Here is a 15219-nt window from a genome sequence, read left to right as displayed (position 1 = left end):
TTATCATAATCCGTAGAACATTTATCTTCTTTCTCAGGGAATACTAAGATCATTCCCACATTATTATGCATTCTCAAACAAGTTATTTCTACTCCTTCATCTTCTATATGAAGTACCTGTCTAACATTGCTCTTTGTAAACTTCTTTCCCTTCCATTCCACTAACAAACCTTGTCCAAACGTTAATGAATCCTTTGGCATATTCTTTTGATTTGGTGTTTTTAATTCAGCAGTATCTTCATTTATAACATTATTTATAACAGAGAGTCTGTTGACTTTGAAGTGTCATCTCATTCGATTTCTTGAAGTACTTATTACATTCAATAACATAACTTGCTGCAGGATTCAAATAATGCTTATTTTGTGTGTCAGGATGAGAATGGATCTTTTTCTATCCTTTTTTCTCTATCTTTTTAAAAGTTGATCTATGAATTTACTGATCTCTGATTCGCAGTGAGTCTAACGGTTAAACCAGGGCTCTCAACAGTCCTTTCCTGTGACTTGTGGCAACAAATCTGAAAGCAGTTTCAATATTGTATTGTTCCAATATAAATTTCAAGTTTTTAAGCATATGTTTCTATGGGGATTTTTTTTTATTGCAGTTTTGCTTGAATTGGCTTGTCATATTACAAACATGGCATACCAAAATGATTTTCACATGCTTAGGAGTTTTGAAGTGTAGTTTTCATGCTACAATAGAAAAAATAAAATCACGAAACATTTTTTTTTTTAAAATTGCATAGAAGTTTTTTTAAAATAAGAACACACGTAATTTTTGTACAAATATTACTTATATATGCTTTAAAAGTGACTACTAACTTTAAACAATAGCTTGTTTTATACTGGCATTCTAAATTTTACCCTGTATCAGCTAATAGTTAAATGTCCTTCCGTTACCCTTTTTTTTTTGTCCTTCCGTTACCATTAAAAACCATATAAATTAAATATAATTAAAATCATAACTATGCCTCCTTAACGAGGGGCGTAATTCTGCTTTGCATAAAAAATATTAGTTTCTGTACCCCGTAGGTTCTTGGTGAACTAGTTGAGATGTGGTATTTCGGTAACTGAAGGACATCAAATTGTCACCTTAGTAATAGACCTATTTCATGGTTGAATAAAAATAAATTTTAAATTTCTTACCAAACATTTTAACTAGATATTCAAAAGATAAAAGTTAACCTAAATATTATATGCTGATAAAAAGTTTATTGAAATTACACTATGTAACAAAAAGAGATTTTTTTGCTCTGTAAAAGTATAAAGAGAAAACTTGATTTTGCCCTTGATTTCTTATAAGCCATCAAACTATTTGAGAAAAACAAGTTAAGGTTCAAGAAGTTCATTAATTTCTGAAGAGAATGGTGTATGGCAAGTGACAGAATATTAAGTTTTAAAATTCAAGCGTCATGTCGCCTTTTTCCTGTTGATAAAACAGCTATTGAAAATTACAAAGGTTAAACAAAAATTGAAGTGAAAAAGAAGTAATTGCATGCTTATAATGAATTTCGCGGAATAGTATGAAAAAGAAGAAGGAGAATATATGGGGATTTTTTTTTATTGCAGTTTTGCAGTCGGTTGAAAATTTTCCTTCAGAAATCTATTGAATACTTCCATATTTATCAAACTTTATTAGTATAATCTAAAAGAAATCACAAAGAATAAAGTATAAAGTAAACTATGACAACAGCAACTATTTTGAAGGTTTGACGGTAGTAACTTATTTTAAAATCCAAAAATTAAAAAAAAAAGATAAATTATTGTAACATAATTTTGAGTAAACTGAAAATATGAATGTAATATTAAAAAGCAACAAGTTCAGAAAATTAAAAAAAAAAAAGTGTTTAATGCTTCTTCTTTTAAAATTTAACATTTTAACTTTTAAAAACTGTGCTTGAACTAGCTGAAAGAAAAAGAAGTATGCTGATTCTCTATAAACTGAAGTAGAAGCAAAATGGTTGCAATAATAACAAATGGAAAGAGTATCAACATTTCATTGGCTTATTCTGAAAACCACCATTGCTTCCGTTCTCGGAAGTAAACCAAAATTTCCTTCCTACAATGCATAAGCATAGGAAAGTGAAACAGAACATGAAACAAAATATGAAGGTCATCCAGTAGAATTATAAACATGATTAGATAAGATTTTGGTCTTGGCTTCTAAAAGTAGATGAAGAGAAGTGAACTCAACTGTCTGTGATACTTATCTGGGTTCCATCGCTGCCAAATAATTTTCAGTAAAAAAAAAATAGCATGGCTTAAAAGTATTTCATAACTAGAGATGTAGTCAAACATCAATCTGAAATGAAATCGCTCATCAAACTGTCTTCATTGGTGATTGTGTTCATTTGTATTTTTGAATATGTTTCGGCTTCAATTGAGAAGGACGAAAACGCCATGGTTGATTTTTTGACGAAAAATAATTATCTTCACGGAAAAGCGGAAATAGTTTTTCTTTTGGACAGATCTGGTAGCATCGGTGCAGCCAATTTTGAAGCGGAAAAGGGGTTTGTAGAATCATTTTTAACTCATGTTGTTGTTGATGCCAATGCAACGAGAGTTGCAGTCATAAGTTACAGTGACACTGCAGGTAAATAAACAGAATATAAAACTCACCTTTTATTCAATTCATAAACATCTTAATTTGTATTCAGTAAATTACCGCCCATTAGCCAGGGCTAAAGCAGAAATACATGAAATACACCGCCAGCTCAGTCATTTCCAGCCGAGGGCGGTAATTTACTGAATATACCATGCCTTGCCCTCAATCTTCGAGTTGAACCGAACCATTGCTTCGGTCACTCGTCTGGTCTGCTAATTCTATATTAGCTACCAGTTTGTTTGGCACTCTTGGCTCCCTTAAGAGGTTTTCCATCTCCAACTCAGTTACTTTCCTATGCCGGGCTGATGAGTGCTAATAAGCACGAAACTGCAGTCCTCGGCTGGAAATGACTGAGCTGGCGGTGTATTTCATCTTAATTTGTGTTTTTTATGTAGTATGGCAATGTGGGGCAAAGTTAAATGGAGGACCAAAGTGAAATGGTGAAATATTAAGTCCCCTTTTATCGCTATCTGGTAATATTTTAACTATATAGGAACACATGTAGTCTATTCCAATCAAGAAAACGTTACCTCTGGAAATCAAAGAGAATGATAATAAAAGCAATATTCAAAAATTGATACTCAAATTGTAATATTTAGTTGAAAGTAAAAAACTATTTTTTGGTACTATAAAATGATAAAGTTCTTGTTATTAACGTTTTAAATATTAATTGAGATCTACTAATATTCGATGACGTATTTATTTGTTCAATATTAAGCTTATTTGTGTTTAAAATAATTTTTAGAGTTGTTAAGTGTATGCGGGGCAAAGTGAAATAGCTCATTTTGTTTACTTATTCAATCATTTATCAAATCATTTGCGTATTTATTTATTTACTAGTGGTACCCGCACGGCTTTGCCCGTAATAGGAAATTAAAAGGTCTTTCGTTTCTCCCGTATATTTTCAAATAATATATGGTGATTTTTCTCGCAAATTGGCTTATGCCCATGTTACAATTCCACGTTATGATAATTTCGTAATTTACTCGTCCATCTTACGATAATTTTTTTCTTAAAATTGGAATAAAAAAAGAACAAAATCGAATTTTTGAAAAATCGCTTCGAGATGCACACCCCCATGCTACAAACTAACTTTGTGCGAAGTTTCATGAAAATCGGCCGAACGGTCTAGGCGCAATGCGCGTCACAGAGAACCTGACAGACAGAGATCCGGACAAAGATCCTGACAGACAGAGATCCGGACAGAGATCCTGACAGACAGAGATCCGGACAGACAGAGAGACTTTCAGCTTTATTATTAGTAAAGATTAATTATTTCATTTGCATTCCTGCATTTAATAATTCCCTTATTTATTCATTCATTCACTATTTTATCTACTCATGTATTTTTCTCTTTATTTGTTTATTTTTTTCCTTTTCTTTTTATTTATCTATTTATTCTTTTATTTACTCATTTATTTGATCAAAAATATCTTTAATAATCATGTAAAAGATATTTCAATATGCAATCAATTATATAAACACGAAAAAAAAATCATTTTTCACTTTGCCCCATGAAAAAAAGAAAATGCAAATTTACTGCCAAAAATTAAAAATCATGTTTCAGTGCAAGTTTTATTATAAAATATTTTGTTTTTTCTTTATGAATCGGTAAATTTTAGAACAAATTTCCAATTTGTTCGTATTGTAAGTAAGTGATCTTAACCATTTCACTTTGCCCCACATTCCGCTACTTAGTTTTACAATGCATAAAATAAATAAATTTAAATAATAAAAAAACATATTTGTTATAAGAACACCTTTTAACAAATGCTCCATAGACTGTTCTTTCAAAATAAAGCAGCGCAATAGTACAATATGTTCGATTTTAAATCAGTGTCTATTAGTAAACTGCAAAATTTTATTGCATTCCTTTTCCGTTTTATAACTTTTTGAAAAATGTATAAAAAAATAAAATGAATCTATAGTTACTTCGTTTCAATTAATGTTTCTAGAATATAACTCTAAAACATACAGTGGCTCCTGAAAGTGTTCGTACACCTTGAAATTTTGTAGTAAAACCAAAATAACGCAAAACTAAATTCGAATATGAAATCTATTTTTTTTTTTTTTTCTCATCATTCCTATGCCATTTTAAATAAACTCAGTAGTTTTTTTCAGAACATTGCCTGACCTTATTTTTGAAATTTGTCATTAAACGAAGAGAAAAAATACGCCACAAAAGTCATCGTACACTGAAATATTTTCGCATAAACACATGGTTAAAAATATCATATGTCGTTTTTTTTATAATTATTTTTGCATTGTGTTGACAGAGTAAAGTCATTTGGCTTTAATTTTTTGTTTATTTATTCGATAATATTCTACTTATTATTTAAAAAGGGTTGTTATTCGTAAAAAACAAGAAACACACCATTCGAAATTTCATTTTTTTCCCCTCACAGTAGCAGTAAATTGGTTTGAAATGTGTCTAATTAATTAGTTTACACCATTCATAGTGAAGTGCTTGATAAAATGCTTTAAACAAAAGAATCGGATCGAAAACAAAGGAAGAGAGGGTCAAAGGTTTTGAAGTTGATTCTTTACCCATGAGTGAGTACCTGGGGGGGGGGTCGTGGCATAGATTCGCCATTAAAGGTTTTAGAGGGTTGTTTTCAGGGATATTTTTCTCTCGTCTGGGAGGGGGTGTTTTGTGGAGTCTTCAAGATATTAGTCTGATAGGGGGAGCACTATCGCTCTTGGAGGAAATAAACACCCTTGCTTTACTTGTGTGCATCAAAGTTAAGAACCGGTATCGAGCTTATGAAGCGGATTTTTTTTTTTTTTTTTTTTTTTTCAGATAACAACTTTAAATCAAGATTAAACTTAAGTTTTATCTCATTATTAATGATCAAAGAAGCCCGCTACAGTCGGAAGAGGAAGGGGGCGTTTAGGGGCTAAGGTTGACCCTCCTGGTTTTAAACAAAAATGTATTTACATGTACTTGCAAAAGTAGTATGGTAGGGAAGGGAGACACTTGCGGGTGAACGCTGTCACCGGAATTTTTTTTTTTTTTTTGTAAAAACAATGCCAATATAATGTAAATTGATTTCAAACCACCTTTTCTTCTGGCGAGTCCCCAAATCCCCAAGATGAGTTCCCAGACATTATTTCCAACTCTAGCTGTGTGTATGTGCTTTAGCGTACAAAATTGCTTATTTGGTTTCCACTGAAAATTAAGCACGAAAAGGGCGTCATATTCAAACGTTTCCATTTTTGGAATCCAAAACGAGTTTCTTCAAATGTCTCAAAAATTCATTTCTGCAGACATTGAGCTTTAAAATCCCACATCAGAACTAACCCTTTCCCCTTTAAAGTTTTGAAGGGACGGGCAGGATTAAAGTGTATTTTTGCATTTTAGTGTAACTAAGAAAATTTTACTTCAGTTCTTTAAGTGTTAATTGCAACATTATTAGTGTAATGTATTTCAAGTATTACTTAATATAGTTCCTATAAGTATTAATTATGAATATTTCTTTTAGATTCTGCGCAAAGTTAATATATATACTTGAGGCAATATAAATTTTAAAAAACAGAACTTCTAATTGAGAACTTTTAATTAGCAGATTAATGTTAAATACAAATAAGAGACATAGTAAAATAAAAATATAAGAAGCCTGTCGAAAGGGCAAAAATATGCTACTGACCTTGACAAATATGACACTGAACAAAGTAATGATAAACAGACAAAAATTTTCGGCACTAGAAACATTTCATGAATTTAAGTCGTGTACAAATATTGCAACCGTCAAACTCCCCCAGAATGCGAAATTGCAAAGGGGTTTAGAATGAAAGCGAACGAGTTTTCAATAACCCAGACTTATACCACGCATGTAGTATGTCCGAGTATTGTGGTTGTAGTAATCTGGAAATGAATAATTGATAGTAGTTTGATTGAAACATGAATTATAAAAGTTATTCCAGTATTTTTTTAAATGAATAAAAAACATGCAATATGTTGGGCTTTTACGTTACAACCACTTTTAGCTGTAGTGGCAGATTTTGTTCAGACTTCAGGGGTTGTTTTAACGAACGTCGACTATATTAACAGTTTTTAAAAACAAAAATTACTATTTCCTTCCATCCATGATGTAATTTCCGATATAGATAATTTTGAAGCGCAGGTTTTTGACATTTTTTATCCGTTGTTTTCTTTTTAGATTTTTTTTAAGTAAAAATTACACATTTTTCCTCACAGTGGTCAGACAATAGAACTTTATGTATTAAGTATAACTTAAAAAAAAAGAACTGATACCATTATCCATGACGATTTTATTTCAACATCAAAGACCATTTAGTCCAAGAGCCCAGGGCCGCCAGACCTAAGTTATTTTCTAAGCAACAAATGGTGTAGGACAGAATAGAGTTATCATGTACTTTCAACATACGCGTGTTTATTAACTTGGCCCACGGGCCCAATTTGCAGGTACTGGGTACTGAATGTATGCAAAAACAGTGCTAAACTAAGTTATTTTCTGTCTCAATTTTTATATTATGATACCCAGGGAACTATTCCAAGGCATTGTGTAAGCTGCCAGACCAATCGCATGGGCCAAACATCCCGCCAGACACAGTTAAAAGAACCTACCAAACTACCAGATACGTCCCGTGGGCACTAATGGCTGCCAGTGGCGCTACCTTACCTATTTTCTAAGACTCAATTTTCATATTATGATACTCAGGGAACTATTCGAAAGCATTTTGTAAGCTGCCAGACCAATCGTATGGGCCAAATATACCGCCAGACACAGTTAAAGCAACCTACCAAACTACCAGACACTTCCCGTGGGCACTAATGGCTGCAAGTGGCATACCCTTACTTATTTTCTAAGTCTCAATTTTTATATAATGATACTCAGGGAACTATTCCTAAACATTTTGTAAGCAGCCAGACCAATCGTATGGGCCAAACACCCCGCCAGACACAGTTAAAACGTCAGCTCTGAGTACGAGCACGACGCTATTATTCTTGCGCTTAAGCATTAATTTCATAAAAGCAAACACGCTTAGCGTCGACGTCGCTCTTCGCCGAGGCGAAAACTTGATTCTTCTGCTCATGCGCGCCCGAGCCAATTCGGTGTCCTGAGTGGTCACGCCGGAATCTACTTGACTTTGATTTCAGCGTTACGTCGATGAGCGACATCGAAGATCGGTGATTCGCTCCTAGGAAACCAAGGCTTTAAGCACTGAAAAATATCATCTGCTTTCAAAAAGCAATATTGTTAAAGCAGAAAACCTAGCAAAAAAACATGAAATAGGATTTCAGTGAAACCCCGATTTTACGTCCCCCGAATCTACATTTTCTCCACATTTCACGTTTTTTCATCAGGTCCCCCAGTTATGCCTTCTAACTTAGACATAGGGTCAAATTTCAGGTACGGAATACTGAATGTACGCAAAAACAGTGATAACTTTACTCATTTTTTTCCCGCGCTCGTACTCACAGCGACGTTTTAACTGTGTCTGGCAGGATGTTTTGCTCATACGATTGGTCTGGCTGCTTACAAAATGTTTTGGAACAGTTCCCTGAGTATTGTGCGGCCTGGCAAATTGAGCTCCGACTCTGACAATGTTTACCTCTGTTTCGGAAAATAGGGAGGGGTAATTAGTGCTAAGTTGAGTTGAGAAACTTTCTTAGTAGTTTTTCAAAAATATTCCAATTAAAATCCGAGCCAATAACATGTCTATTTTTCACTAAACTCCCCAAAACCGGTAAATATAGTCAAGGTCATAGCTCAACTAGCCAGAGCTACACAATATCATAATATAAAAATTGAGACTTAAAAAAAATAAGTAAGGGTATGCCACTTGCAGCCATTCGTGCCCACGAGAAGTGTCTGGTAGTTTGGTAGGTTGTTTTAACTGTTGTGACGTCGTGAGTCACAGATGTAAAGATTAACAATTCCATTCATTTCACTAAATCAAGTCACACCACGAACAAGGAAGGACTAAACCCCTCTTTAAAATTAACGAAAAAAAAAATTATTTACAGAAGAAAAAAAAAATAAAAATCGTTACATTGATGGGGTTACAAATTCAGGCAAACACAGTTGCCTACGTGGTGGTCACAAAAAAAATCACGGTTTCCAACGAAAACCGGAGAATGCCTAAGGGCACCTGTTTCTCTCAAGTCCTAGAGCAATCTCCTTTCCAAAAGTGTGGATCGAGGTCTTTTTCGAAGAAACGGGGCTTGTCGACTAAGCCCCCTTAAAATATCCCATTGGTGGAAACTTGGTGACGAACACTGCTACGTTGTTTTTGTAGAAGAAACCAAGGCCCGGATTCGTTGGTCGACCTCATTAACATGGAGCACACCTCCCCGTCTGCGGTTTCTCGGCAACGACAAAGTCGGATACCGTCCAGGGCTGTCAGGCAAACTCGTCACACCTGGTTTTAAAACTGTCCGAAGTGGTGCCAGACAGTCTAGTCCTTTATTTAGAAGCGGTATTCCAACAAAGGCACAAAGGCGTAGAAGAAATGGCTATGTCTCGTCAACACAGAGCTCAGTCGGCTGCCTGAAGAGATTGTTTTCACGAAGTGGACTCGCGGCATTCAAAACGGGCACATATCTGAGGATGCCACAGCTCCTCCCCCCTTAGGAAGGAAATTTCGTTGTGCAACCACATCAAATTTCAGGTGACATTGTCGTCCAAAACACATTTAGGAAAACGAGGGTGTCCCAGGTCAGTGAACTAGACTCCCGAAAAGGCAGCCTCAGTTTAACAGAACACATTCAGAAAAAAACAAAGACACCCTACCCGTGAACCAACATCAGGTTCTCATGACCTAAAATTCTCTCCTATTTTGTTCGTCATTGCCAAAATTTTCAAAACTAACCTGCGCTACATTAATCAGTTTGGAAATGCACCATACTCCTTTATGATTTTCATGACGTCCGAAACTTTTAAAGTTCTTAATAGTCATCCGAAAAATTTAGTAACACAAACTCTCGAGCATAAAATCCCCAAAAATATTTAACACAAATAATTGATCAAGTACTTCTTCGACCAAAACAAAAAAAATACCTATATAAATACCAAATCCAAATAAATTGCGATAAATGGAAATTAAATAACCCAAAAAGGTATGTTAATTTACCAGAATTTTTTTACAAATAGCCTCGGGGCCGTTATGGTTCCTGTCTGCTCAAACCGTCGGCGTTACCATTTCTTTTCCCCGATTTGTGTTCAATTTCGAAATTGAACTGTTGTAGACATAAAGCCCAACGAGTAAGTCTGGCATTCGTTCCCATCATTTTTTTAAGGTATGTGATAGGGGAATGATCGGTTTGTATACGGAAAAATTGGCCGTTTAAATAGTGAGCTAGTTTCTTTAACCCATAAACTATAGCGGCTAACTCCTTTTCGATAACACTGTAATTTTTTTCAGCTTTCGAGAACTTTTTACTGAGATATAGTATAGTGCCTAGAAAGAATAGTGTGCCGATCGGCGCTTTTTCCCCTTCGATTCTTGAAGACAAAATGTATGAAAACCGCTAGAGGGCAGTGCGGTCGAGGTGTACGTTCAATTTCGCGGTGTTTACATTAGTAGACGCGGGATTTTGTTACAATTTAGTTCCGCGTTTCTCTTTTTTACCTTTATTTCGTGAATATTTCATGAAACAGCGTTTAAGGCTTTTAATGGAGGCATCAAAGTTTAATATTAGAAGAAGTAAAGCTTCATCTTGTTTCGTACCAGGGTGCAAAAGTGGATACAAAACATGCAAAGAAAAAGTTTCGCTTTTTAAAGCTCCAGCAGATGAAGAAAAACTAAAGAAGTGGAACTCGTTAATTCCCAGGTTAGATAAAGTTTTTGATAAATATTGCTCAATTTGTGCTCTGCATTTCGAAAAACATTTTATTGAAACGCATAATGAGCATATTATAAATGGTGAGGAAGTTTTGATTCCCCGGGGAAAACTTTTTTTAAAAGACGAGGCAATTACGACAATTTTCCCAAATCTGCCAACATACTTTACTAAAAAAATACCAAAGCAAAGGTCCATCAGGAATTATGTAGGTAAGAAAAATGTTCCCTGTTTGAAAAAAATAAAACTTGATCTTTCCGCAGATGAAACTGAAATAACCACGTATAAATCTATTATAGATGAAATTGTTCATATTAATTTGCCTAACGAATATTGGGTTTGTATGAAATTTAAAAAATCTCCAAATATTGTAGTTTTTGTATATAATGAAAATTATGTGGAAAATAATATTGACGATAAAAAGATCATTATTGAAGTAGAAGAAAATTTACAAATCAATGCTACTATTTTGGTCAAAGGTGTAAAAGTCGATTATCCTGTTCTTCGACTCAGACTGAGAAGCCCTGATAATTTTAATTAGCTTCAAGAATTTAGAAGCAGTTTTATTTTGTAACTAGCGGTACCCGCACGACTTTGTCCGAAGGAGAAAATTAAAAGGTCATTTGATTAGCCTGTATATTTGCAAATAATGGATGATGAATTTCTCGCCAATTGGCTATGTTCATTCGCTCTTCCCATGTTACGATTCCACGTCAGGATAATTTCGTAATTTACTCGTCCATCTTATGATAATTCTGCTTCGGAAACTGTTTTTAAAATTTAAAAATAAAAAAAGAACAAAATCGAATTTTCGAAAATTCGCTTCGAGGTGCACACCCCTATGCTACAAACTAACTTTGTACTAAATTTCATGAAAATCGGCCGAACGGTATAGGCGCTGTGCGCGTCACAGGGATCCAGACATAATTCCGGACAGAAATCCAGACAGAGAGACTCGGCTTTATTATTAGTAGAGAAATAAGAGACGCGCTGCTATTGAATACTTAGGGGCCATTCGTTAATTACGTAAGGATGATTTTGGCAATTTTTGACCCTCCCTCCCCCATGTAAGGGTACGTAAGAATTCCCCCCCCCCCATTCTTATGTAAGATTCCATTTCGTTTTTCAAAATGATAAAATAACAAATCTTGAATCGTTACATCACTGGAATCGTTATTAAATTCGCATTATTAAATTAAACCTTTTGCGTAAAGAAATAGTTACTGAAAAGAATCTAAACTGAATGTTTTTTCGACTTTTTTTTTTTTTTTTTTTGATGTAATATTAATTACAAATAAAACATGCCGTGCGCAATGCGACTCCTTTATTATATTTTAGACTATAAATTCTTTGTAAAACAAATAAAAAAACATCTTATCCTAACACGTTTCTTACCTTCCAGACGCAAATGGAACATAATCTCTGCCAAATCACTTGACCGCGCAATGTCTAATGTGAAATATCGACTTGGAAAATATTATGTAAGAATGAGTTTGACCCTCCCCCCAAGTAAGGGTACGTAAAGACTTTTCCGACCCCCCTCCCCTTGGGACCCTTACGTATTTAATGAATGGACCCGTATAGTCTACTATTTTCATTGAAGTATGGTAGTTTTATAATAAGGTAATAAGGTAATTTTATATGCTTCAAAAAATAAACGAACACCCATGTAACAATTAGCACTTATTACAGAATTTGTCTTTTGCGCAGAAATAAGTTTAATCCGAAAAACGGGGTTTTTAAACTGCGAAATCAGCATGCAATCGCTGATTTAAAACGAGTCTGATTGAGGAGCATAACGTACTACTCGAGTGCAGCGCCACCTGGATTTTCCTCAGATCTGACCTCACTTTTTCCCCGTCGATCGGCACACTACTCTTTCTAGGCACTATAGATATAGAACTGGATGTTCTTCCCCATTATGCATCTGAGCTAGTACAATCGCCATTCCACTCTCACTTGCATCAGTTTGGAGAATGAACTCTTTCGAAAAGTCAGGGGCATAAAGAATAGGGCTCTTTAGTAAACTTCCCTTTAAAGCACGGAACGCCTCCTCGCATTCATCCGTCCACACTACCTTTTCTTTTCTGATCCTTCCTTTCAATGCGCTTGTTAGGGGGGCTGCTACCTCGGAAAAGTTCGGAATGTATCTGCCGTAATACCCTACCAATCCTAAAAATGACCGTATCAACGTTTTAGTCGTGGGGGTTGGAAAATCTTGCACGGCTTTTAACTTCGCCTCGCTCGGAGATCTCTTCCCAGAACCGACATCATGCCCCAAAAACCGGACACTATCTTGTGCGAAACGACACTTAGATGGTTTTACTGTTAATTTTGCGTCACCCAATCGCTCTAGCACTTTGTCCACATCGATCACATGCTGTTCCCAACTTTGCGAAAATATGGCTATATCATCAATGTAGGGTGCCGTAAAATGTTCAAAGCCATTCAAAACTTGCGCTAAAAATTTTACAAAATAATACGGAGCGTTGAGTAGTCCGAACATCATATTCTTTGGGCGATACGTCCCAAAGGGCGTGACAAAAGCCGCGTAACGGCTTGCTCTTTCGGTCAGGGGTATCTGAAAATATCCCTTTGTTAAATCCATCAGCGTTATGTAAGGCGCTGCGCTCACCCGCTCAACTACTTCCTCAATGTTTGGTAAGGGGAAAAACTCAGTGCGCGTAATTGCATTCAACTTACGATAATCTACGCAAGGGCGGGGGTCTTTCCCAGGCACCTCCACTAAAATTAGGGGGCTAGGATAGTCGGACTGCCCGATTTCTACAATTCCCAGATCTAAAAGTCTTTTTATTTCCTCACGCACTATTTCAGTTTGCCGTGGGGACATTCTATAGGGTCGCGATCTCACGGGGTCGGCGCTGGTCAGCTGAATGTCCATCGTGACCAATTTAGTACACCCAGGGTCTGAAGAAAACACTCTTTTATGTTTCTGAAGTACTTTCCCTAATTGATCTATTTGTTTTTCCGACACGCGTTTTTCCAAATTGCTAGCCCGCAACATCTCGTGTAAATCAAAATATGTAGGGTCAGGCAAGGGAAAAGGAATCTCAGCTTCTTGCTCGACATCTTCCCCCTCCTCCTCTATTATTAAATTTACTCGTTCGGGGCGCTTATGATAAGGTTTAAGTAAATTTACGTGATAAATGGTGCATTTGTCCCTCCTCTCATGGGCGTCGACCACATAGTTAGTTTCCGAGATTTTGCTCGTAACCACTCCTGGACCTATCCAGTTCCCTGCCGTTTTGTTAGCTTTATTCGTCGACAATACTAACACCTGCTCGCCCACCTTAAATTGCCTCTTCACAGCGTTCTTGTCATACCAAGCTTTTCTTCGTAACTGCATTTCACTCATTTTTTTTACTGTCAAATCCTGACATCTCTTTAAGCGGTTGGTCAAATTTAGTATGTATTCTACCACATTTGGGTCAGATTCTTCTGGCACCATCCAATTCTCGGATCCAATCCATTCTTCGTAGAGCAAGGTTTGGGGTGTCCTCAAATTTTTTCCATGAACGAGCTCGGCGGGGCTAAATCCCGTACTCTCATGATTTACCGTCCGAAGGGCAAACAAAGCCAACGACAAATTCTTCTCCCAATCTTCTCCCGACTCCACGCATAATGCTTTTATTATTCGTTTAATGGATGAATGAAATCTCTCCACTGGGTTGCTAGAAGGGTGGTAAAGGAGTGCCTAACTTTTATTCCGAATCTTTCGAAAAACTCTGTCGTTAAAACACTAGTGAACGACCGCCCTAGGTCACTTTGTACCTCCCGGGGAAACCCTGTCCTCGAAAACGTGCTCAACAGAGCATCTATCACATTGGGAGACTTAATATCGGCCACCGGTATAGCTTCGGGATACTTCGAGGCCATACAAATGGACGTTATTAGGTATTTATTCCCATTTGTGGATACGGGAAGTGGTCCAACTGCGTCAATATTTACACAGGAAAAAGGTTCCGAAATTATCGGCACAAGTTTCAATGGTGCTTTCTTCCGCTCACCTTTCTTTCCTACGCGTTGACAAGCATCACACGCCCTCACATACGACTCAATTTCCGCATACCAATTCGGCCAAAAAAAATGACGCAACACTTTATCCTTCATCTTTGTAGCACCCAAATGGCCTGACGCGCCATCATGACAAAATTTCATAATTTTTTCTGTCAAACTCGATGGTATACAAAGCTGCACCCTTTCCTCTCCCAGCTTCGATCTACTCAGACGGACCAGTTTTCATTTCATGCATTTAAAATCCTTTCCCTCCCCTTTCGAAACCTCTTCCCACAAGGGCTTTAGAACCGAACACAATTTCTGCTCTTTCTCGAACGATTCCGAATCTATTTCAGCTAACGCTAATCCCTCAAAAGGCTCTATGGGGGGTAAACCGCAAATTTCCTTCCTTTCTTCTTCGCAGGAGGAAAACGCGCTCGCTATCTCCGAATTCCCTAGAGTCCCAGTCCCAGGGTCCAAGTTCAGGTTCCACGCATACGCTGACGTAAGACGCTCCGAGTCTCTACTATGTTTACAACTTCGTGGGGAGTTGCTTTCAACTGGAAAAACAATTCCGCTGTCCTGTTGCCCAACAGATAAACTTTTGAGTCACCATCAGTGGTCTTAACTGCCGCTTTAGATATCACACAATTAGTGCCCACGGGACGTATCTGGTAGTTTGGTAGGTTGTTTTAACTGTGTCTGGCGGGATGTTTGGCCCATACGATTGGTCTGGCAGCTTACACAATGCCTTGGAATAGTTCCCTGAGTATCATAATATGAAAATTGAGTCT

The 15219-nt window shown here is 36.4% G+C and overlaps 1 protein-coding gene across 1 annotated transcript in view; it reads left to right on the top strand.

The window, feature by feature from the left end:
• Positions 1 to 2303: 2303 nt before the first annotated feature.
• LOC129216454 (sushi, von Willebrand factor type A, EGF and pentraxin domain-containing protein 1-like) overlaps positions 2304 to 15219 on the top strand; it is an 82546-nt gene continuing 69630 nt past the window's right edge. Inside the window, 1 exon segment of the mRNA XM_054850671.1 lies at positions 2304 to 2589. Within this exon segment, the coding sequence (XP_054706646.1) occupies positions 2304 to 2589 (286 nt within the window).

The sequence above is a fragment of the Uloborus diversus genome, chromosome 1, assembly GCF_026930045.1.
Source record: "Uloborus diversus isolate 005 chromosome 1, Udiv.v.3.1, whole genome shotgun sequence".
Classification (NCBI taxonomy): Eukaryota; Metazoa; Arthropoda; class Arachnida; order Araneae; family Uloboridae; genus Uloborus; species Uloborus diversus.
This window is presented reverse-complemented; position numbering and strand designations above follow the sequence as displayed.